The 8,301-nt window shown below is 50.1% G+C and overlaps 1 protein-coding gene across 2 annotated transcripts; it reads left to right on the top strand.

Moving 5' to 3' along the window:
- The first annotated feature begins 6,171 nt into the window (after positions 1-6,171).
- Positions 6,172-7,595, top strand: LOC125953989 (putative N(4)-(beta-N-acetylglucosaminyl)-L-asparaginase GA14866). 2 transcript variants are annotated; one of them, XM_049683910.1, is made up of 3 exons: positions 6,172-6,322; positions 6,427-6,809; positions 6,987-7,595. In XM_049683910.1, exons 1-3 carry the CDS (start codon positions 6,202-6,204, stop codon positions 7,542-7,544), a joined length of 1,062 nt encoding a protein of 353 aa, XP_049539867.1. In that variant the 5' UTR covers positions 6,172-6,201; the 3' UTR covers positions 7,545-7,595. The 2 variants fall into 2 exon arrangements, with proteins under 2 accessions (XP_049539867.1, XP_049539866.1); XM_049683909.1 differs by having other exon boundaries at positions 6,427-6,908.
- Positions 7,596-8,301: the final 706 nt, after the last annotated feature.

Here is an 8,301-nt window from a genome sequence, read left to right as displayed (position 1 = left end):
CAATCTGTCCCCGGGGAGATAGTTTGATCCACGGATCGGGGCTGGCGTGAGAACACCGCATGCGTCCGGCGCATCCCGGATCGGACTCCCAACTGTGAGAAGAGCGAAAAAATGAATTCCCAAAAAATAGGCGAAAACGAACGCAAAAACCGGCGCGCGAGGATAGGAAATGAGATTTCCCCGGGAAACTCCGGCCCGGGTCCCGGGCAAGTGAAAATGAATTTTATCGCTTCGAACTCCCGGTGGACCAACAAAACTCACCACCTCGCCGGAACCAACGGAACACTTGTTCGTGGCGCATCGGAGAGGGGTTGGTGAGGTTAAGCAACCGTCCGTCCAGGGGTGGTGCGTTTCGAGAGTCCCTTTCAAGGGTGTGCGTGCGAGCGCGAGTCGATATCATCAAAATTCAACTAACACGGCACGGTTAATGTTGCTGCTATTATCCTCTTTTGTGTTGTTTCCCTCCTTACTGCCAATCCCCTCCCCGTCGATGTCGGTGTGTCCTTTTTGGGTGGAGGATTGTTGCGAGATGAGAAGTTCCTGGAACATCGTTCGGAAGGGAGTTGAATACATTGAACGTTGAAGTATTTTTTTGTATTTTTATATAAAAAAGTGTTTTAAAAAGGTGTAAAAATGTGTCCTATTCTGGCATGTCATGGCTACTAGATTAAAAGCGTTCGTGAATATAAAGAGTCTAGCCTACTTCTCTTTCAGAGACTTCTCTTTCAGATTCCACGAGGACACTACTCAATCAATCAGCATTCAAGCTTTTATCGCTACTATTGCGGTCCATAAACTTGTCAATCCGCTTCCATTATTGTATCCCGGGATGCGTTTGCTAACATCGCATCAAAATATTGGTCTGCCTCCTCCCGGCAGACCCAAGAATACTTGTGTCGATTCGTGACTCTTGAACTCGCTGCCACCGTACACCGGCAGCACCAGATACCTTGCAAGGGGGAGTAGACACGCGGTGGATAAACATGAATATAAAGCATATTTATGACAGCAGACCTGAACCAGCACCAGGCAGCCCTGGTGTAGGCTTCGCTCGCTCTCCCTGCATTATTCTGCGCGACACATCGTTCACCGCGCAACCCCTTTTGCCGGAATAAACGGGGCTGTTGCTGGCCGCCGCGAAATGGTGAACCAATTTCCCCGCGAAAGACTTCCGCAAAACATGCCACGGTCCGGACCGTGGTCCGGATCTCGCTCCGGATCATTTACCACACCGCGTACACGGACGAATAATGGTTCGGAATACGCAACGAGAGATCAACCGGCAACAAGGGGATGATGCCCGAGCGACCGGAGAGCACTTATACGCTAATGTTGCAGCAGCAGCAGCAGCAGCAGGAGAGCGAGAACGAGTGGAAGGAGTGGCACACGACACGCCCGGCCCGCACAAGCCGATCGAACGATAAATAATAGTTTGATTTGCGTAGAGCAGGTCTTTTTCAGCCATTTCAACGGGTAAGGGCGCAGCGGGATTGTTAGCTCATTGCTAAGGACCCTTCGCGCGCGCGTTTCTCGCCTGCTTTGCTGCGGGTGGTGGTGCACTTGTTGTCTGGATTGTGTATGTATATTCCGCAATTGGCAGGTTTTTGGGTTAGGGTTTTTTGTGTGTCTGTTTGTGTTCTGTCTTGCCCTTTTGTTGGTTGTCCCTGGAGAGATTACAGTTTCGTGGGAGTCGCGGTACGGTTCTCACGATCCTGGCGGACGAAAACCCCGCAAATGCTGGGTTTTTAAGAAAACCAACAACCAACAACCGTCGATCGAAGGCAAGGTGCGGCAAAGTGTGGGGCTGCCTGTAATTTACGATTTAATTTACAGAATTCCTTTCAATTTTTCCACCACCACCACACTTAGTCGTGTGTGTGTGTGTGTGTGCATGCGTATGTGTGTTTGTTGTGTCCTTCCGCGTGGCGCCTTCATCGGGCTCTCCGTGACTCTCGGTTTCAGGGTTCATTTAATAATGGCACTCACTTATCTAATTAAGTAAATTGAATGTCTCCGTTTCTCCACGCGCGTATGTATGTGTGTGTGTGTGTGTGGCTTCGCGCAGCCCGCAGAAGTGAGCGAAAAGATTTTCCAAAAGTTACGCCAAAGAGTCGCGCAAAACAATGGCCATTCTCCTCCGATTGTGTGTGTGTGTGTGTGGTCAGGAGAAGAGGAAGGGCGTGAAGCTGCTGCTGCTGCTGCTGCGTGTATCTCCTGCACAAGCACCTCTCCCCCAGGTCCACCAGGTCCAGCAGGTCCACCGTAAATGAGGACCAATTCTAGGTAATTATGAGCCACTCTGGAGCTCTGGATTTCGGATACCCTGTCAGGAGCGGGATGCCTTTCCCGATACAACACACCCAGCAGCGTTTGTGCGGTTTTACAGAGAGAGAGAGAACCTCCGCGAAGGTGCTGGTGGTGCTGGTGGTGGTGGCGGTTTCAATTCGCCCCTTCCATCCATGCCCAAGTGGGCATTCCATTTTCCCGCTTAATGTTATTAGCTCGCGCTTATTTATCAGTGTAACGGTTTCAATTATGCTTGAAGTTTATGAAAAAGGCACCAGAGACCAGACGCCTGAGTAGAAAAGAGGGGAAGGCGTGTTCGCGGCGCCGTTTTGCGAGAGCTTTTTCTCTGATTAGATGCTTAGGATGCACAATCCAGTACGTACGGCCATTACACGGGCACAATGGCCTCCAATCCGGCGACCAGCAGGGTGCGAGGAAGGGGATGCGTCGCACCATAAGCTTGAGGTTGTCACGTGGGCATTAGCAATCGAAAATGATAATTTGAAATTAAGACACTCAACTCAACGGCAACGACAACGCGGTTTCATCTCGAAGAGATTACCAATTGTGTGACGGTAATTCAAAGTGAATGGAGGACAGAAGCTTCTTCACAAACTCCATTCGCTTTCTATATGCTGTTCCTCCAAGAATATTTGAAATTTTGGACAAATTAGCTGTACACATAGTCTCGTCAAATTTGTATCAAAAATGTTGATACCTTAAATAAAAATGCTTATAATGGTGGAAAAATTAAAAATGCCTCAAAACTCCGAATGGAAAAAACATTCTTAAATTATTCAAAGAGTGTGTCGATAGTATCCAAAGAGTATTGATGTTTCACATAATCGAAGATGAAGCTTTAAAGAACATCACAAAAAGTGTATTTTTGAAAACTCATTGAAAATAATCCCATGGGTTTATTTTTGTTGAGCAAATATTATCGAAATTACTGCTAAACATGCGTGAAAAGATGTAGTTCAGTATAAAATTCAGAAAAACAAGTAAAGTGAACTGGTAACGTCATAAAAAAAACGTTAAAAATGAGGCTGCTTTGGGCCTCAATTCTCTTGAACTCCATCCTTAAGGTCTTGACAAACATGATCCAAAATTTTGCATACAGTTTGACTGTTGCATGACATTTCCAATTGTCAAGCTTGACGAAAAGTGTTGAATACTGTGTTCCAATGGCTCTTTCACCTTTTGAACCGCGAGCGTGCATAACGAGACTCTGAATACATTTGTTGCTCATCAGCAACCGGTTCTTGATTAATAAACAAAAGAGAGAAAAAAAACAGCGAAAGGAACTGTTAACTTCCGGTGCGGCTGGTATGCAGCGGGGGAGGAGAAGTGGTCCTGTTGCAAATATTTACGCTCCCGGCTCCCGTTTTTTCTACCCCGGGTGTTTTCCTCGCGAACCTTGGCCCTGGCCGTGTTTTACGCCATTACAACAATGGCGCAAAGCTCGTTGTGTGTGTGTGTGTCAGTGTGTGCGCCTTGGGATGCTGTAATCAACCAAACACACACCAGCAGCACCACCAGCAGCCACCTACCGCGAGTGAGCCGGAAAATGGCTAAATTAGTTAAGTACTCAACTGGTCCCGGGGCTTAAAGTGCTAAAGTAATTAGCGCCAACCCGTCCATCGCACACACACACACACACGGTCGCACGCACAGCAACGTACGAAAGGACGTGCAGGATATGGACACGGTGGACCCACCAGCAGCATCAGCATCAGCACGCATGTGGGGTGCGCTTTGGCGGTGTGTTTGCGTGTTTGTTCGCTTCCATTCGATCATCCGCTTCGGGTTCGCCAGCCAGGACAACACCTCAACAATGGCCCGAGCCGTGTGTGTGTGTGTGTGTGTGAGCCATCGGGCTTGACTGCAACTGAGAATGCAAATATTGAACGCCAGAAGGATGCCACTGTTGCTGCTGCTGCTGCTGCTCATGAGGATGGAAAAAATTCGATTAATGTCAATTACAATTTACATAATATTCCTAGCGCCATCGCCCCCGGAAAGCGTCATGACCACCACCGATGGACCACGGACCACTGCAGTAAGGTGTTTGTGTGTGCGTGCGCACTAGGTGCTATTGGGACGGATTTATGAGCTTAGCCCCGTTGCAGCAGCAGCAGCAGCATCGTCCGTGGCAAGTGCAGTGTGCGAAACGCATCAGTTCGGCGGATAATTTATGATATTCCGCATCTCGCTGGACCTCTCGCAGGGCTCACTCGTGTCACTGGCTGCTCCAAACCCCCCCCCCCCCCCCCCCCTTTCGCTGTTGTGGTTATGGGATGCATTTGCAGCGCAATACACCATCCCGGGGATCGGGGTTTAGATTTATTTACGACGCAAATGCACCGGGACATGCATGCATTGTAGGCGCTGGTTCCCGGACATCCCCCGGACGGCACATAAATTCCGACATTCGCACCGGTGTGCTGCTGTATGGTGATGCAGCGGTTCCTGCGGGCAGGATGCAGGTCAATTTCGATCAGGTTCGTCTCGGTTCGGCATCGAAATGTTTGAAATGTGGTCCGAGGGTGCCACAGCCACAGCATGCCATGCCAGCGTACCACGTGGCGGTACCGCGTGATTGAGTTTGACTTCGCGCACAAGGACCCCAAATTGAACGCACAATCAAAGCAACCCCGCCCTCTGCTTCGGTTGCTGCCAGTCCAGGAAAAAGGCTGGCCGACCTATCCTGGTGCCCGGGTCCGGTGTGTTGCGCTGATCCGCCAGGACGCGCCTAAACCGGTCGCTGTCCAGCTTGTGAAAGTGATTGGTTGTGTCGTGCCGTTGTTTGGTCAGGATGGAAAATAATTAACGAAATTAAATGAATTTATTTGTTTTGCTGATGGTCGTGGTACTCCCGGTTGTTGGCCCTGGTGGGCTGGTGGGATGGACTCGGTGTTCGCGTTCATTCGGACAACAATGTCAGGGTGGGCCTGTTTGTTGGCTGGACCAGCACTAGGTTTGGGGGTAAAGGACGAAGAGCTAGGATTGTGTAAGACGAGTCGTTACGCCTAGTCCGGGCTGTAGGTGCGCGGTGGGTCCCTTGGTTTGTACCTAGGGCTCGACAAGGCTCGAAAAGACTGGCCACACTCTGGTACTGTCCAAAGTGGTGGTCATAGATTTTGTTTGTTGGCTTCCATTTCGGTGAAAGGTGAAATATTGATAGCAGGATGTTTTTATGGTACCCCCTACGGTGCGTAACCGTTGACCCGGGTTTGAGGGGACAAACTGGTCTGGCAGAAGGAAAATTTCCTGTCGCAAATTACAGAAGCGCTGAATGAAAACATGTTTTGGAGCGTTTGGTTTGTAATGTTGGGCATTCCAGTTGGAAACTTGTTAGTGTTAGGAGTCAAATATACAAAAGACTTTCTCAGAACGATCAGATATCAAAGAATTTGGCAATTTTCGAGCTCTTAAAAGATTTTGTTGTATGTAGAATTGTTGATAAATTATCTATTTTTTTGAAGAAATGTCGATCGTAGAAGAAATCAATAATTCATTTGAGCTTCTAATACCATCAAGTGTTAAACACTAACTATCATTGCACTCGATGACGCTTAGTATATAGTATGTTTATGTACAATATTTGTATTTACCGCTCATCTTCTCTGTTAGAACCACCCTAGAACATCACTACTACAAGCACGCTTGGCATTTTACTACAACCTATCTCATCTATGCATACAATTACCTCGGAGACCAGCTGATCTCCGATGATTGGCGTCTATATAGACAGCACACATCTATAGAGTTCTGTTCATCGCTGCTCTTATCACGGGACGGAACCAATACAATCTTCAACCTCAACGAGCAGCCTCTCAAACGCTCGGTCAAGTGACAGTTGCGTGGTCATCTGTAGTGATAACGTAGCGCCATAAGCACAAGACGACGTTCGTGATGCAGCTCGTTAAAGTGGTTGCATTGGGTGCAGTGCTACTATCGACGGTGTTACCAAACATCCAAGGAGGACTCCCGTTGGTAGTGACTACATGGCGTTTCCTAAACGCCACTCTCCAAGGTAAGCTCAAAGCGTGGTTCATTCCGTGGAAGAAGCCGCATCTCTGATGGACTCAAATTGTTTCTCTTCTGTTCATTCCCGGACACTCGCACGCACGCACACAGCCTATCAATCGCTGACGGTTGGTGAGTTCGATCCGATCGATGCGCTGGTCGAGGGATGCAGTGTCTGTGAGCGAGAGCAGTGCGATGGAACGGTCGGGTACGGTGGCAGCCCGGATGAGACGGGCGAGACGACGCTGGATGCGATGCTGATGGATGGTACGACGATGGATATTGGGGCGGTGGCGGCATTGCGTGAGGTGAAACATGCGGCCGCCGTGGCCAAGTACGTGTTGCGTAACACGAGACACACGATGCTGGCCGGCAGCCAGGCGACGGACTTTGCACTGCAGATGGGCTTCCGGCGGGAAACGCTGCAGACCGATGAGTCGCGGGCGATGTGGGAGCAGTGGAAGGCCAACCATTGCCAGCCGAACTTTTGGAGGGTAAGCAATGCGCACTGTATGGGTGTTGGTTATTGCTCTTATCTCGGGGCGCAGACAATCTTATCCCAAATTGCGCAAAAAGATCGATCGATCATTGAAGTGCGTATTGGAGAATTCCACGGATACGCAAATGACTACACAATGGTTTCGTATTCCACGGCTGTTTTCTGTTTTTAGAACGTCATCCCGTCACCTTCGATGTCCTGTGGCCCGTACGAACCCGTATCGGCCAATGCCGTGCGCAGCAACCCACCAGAAGACGCTTCGGCTCCGGATCGAACCGATTTCAGCTTCGGACGCTACAATCACGACACCATCAGCATGATCGTCATCGATCAAACGGGCCATGTGGTGGCCGGTACATCGACGAACGGGGCACGCCACAAGATACCGGGCCGTGTCGGTGACTCACCGATACCGGGGGCTGGTGCGTACGCTGATTCGGAAGTCGGAGCTGCCGTAGCGACCGGTGATGGGGACGTAATGATGCGTTTCCTGCCCGCTCTGCTGGCCGTCGAGGGGCTACGGAATGGGCAAGGTCCGAGTGAGGCTGCTGAGAGGCAGATCAAGCGGATCACGAAATACTATCCCACGTTTGCGGGTGGTATCGTGGTGGCCACCAAGGATGGACGCCATGGAGTGGCATGTAATGGTATGGCGGAGTTCCCGTACTCCGTCGCCGATGGATCGGACTGGCAGGGTGAGGTGAAGGTGTACACCGTCAAGTGTGTCTAGTACAGGGTGGGCAAGGCAGAAATAAAGGAAGAGGCCCTTTCCTCGACAGCATAAACTAACCAGCCAAAGCCACGTGGCGGTTTGTTTGCCTTCCGAAAGGATTACGCTCGTAATTCGATGCTAATCCGCAATGATTACCGGCGGAGTGGGGGTGGGATGTTATCTCCTTTAAGACTGGGCCAAGCCTCCGCTCCAGTGGTTGCATGCCGATAAAACAGCCCACCTCCAGGGCATGCTCGGATGCTGCTCGGGCCCATGGTGCTACAACATCGATCAACAATCGTAATCCGTGGTAACAGTAACCTAGATACAGCAAAGCAAGAGAGCTAGAGAGAAGGAGTGCGCGAAAAATAGAGACAGAGAGAGAGAGAGAGAGAGAACCACTAGAGCACAACAGCTTGAGTTGTGCTTGAAAGTGGCCTCGGTTAATGCTTCGGAAGGAAGCAAAGAGCCCGATCCGAGGGAGCTGCCGGAAAAAAAGGCAGCAAAATGGCGAGACGCAGGAATGGCTCATCATCGAGCAGCAGCTGAAAAACCGGCGCGGCACCGGCAACAACCGACGTGTGGCGAAATCTGTGTGAAAAGTGTTGAAAAATAAAATGGCAAATAAAATGTTGCACTCCATTTTTTTGCTGGTGGTGCAGGCGAGCGAGCAACGAGCAAGGCGTCTGCCTTGGAAGAAACCGAGAGGGAGAGCTCCGCTATCCATTCCTTCGGTCGGTTTGTTTGTGCGTCTCTTGAACTTGTTTCCCCCCCG

The sequence above is a fragment of the Anopheles darlingi genome, chromosome 3 (genome assembly GCF_943734745.1).
Source record: "Anopheles darlingi chromosome 3, idAnoDarlMG_H_01, whole genome shotgun sequence".
NCBI lineage: Eukaryota > Metazoa > Arthropoda > Insecta > Diptera > Culicidae > Anopheles > Anopheles darlingi.
Note: the sequence above shows the minus strand (reverse complement) of the source record. Positions and strands in the feature narration are given on the sequence as shown.

What these genes read in the sequence shown, in the direction of transcription:
- LOC125953989 (XM_049683909.1), top strand. Translation starts at nt 6,202, where the DNA reads ATGCAGCTCGTTAAAGTGGTTGCATTGGGTGCAGTGCTACTATCGACG. An exon ending in CCTAAACGCCACTCTCCAAG is followed by an intron (nt 6,323 to 6,426) that starts GTAAGCTCAAAG and finishes GCACGCACACAG; the next exon opens with CCTATCAATCGCTGACGGTT. An exon ending in AAGATCGATCGATCATTGAA is followed by an intron (nt 6,909 to 6,986) that starts GTGCGTATTGGA and finishes TTCTGTTTTTAG; the next exon opens with AACGTCATCCCGTCACCTTC.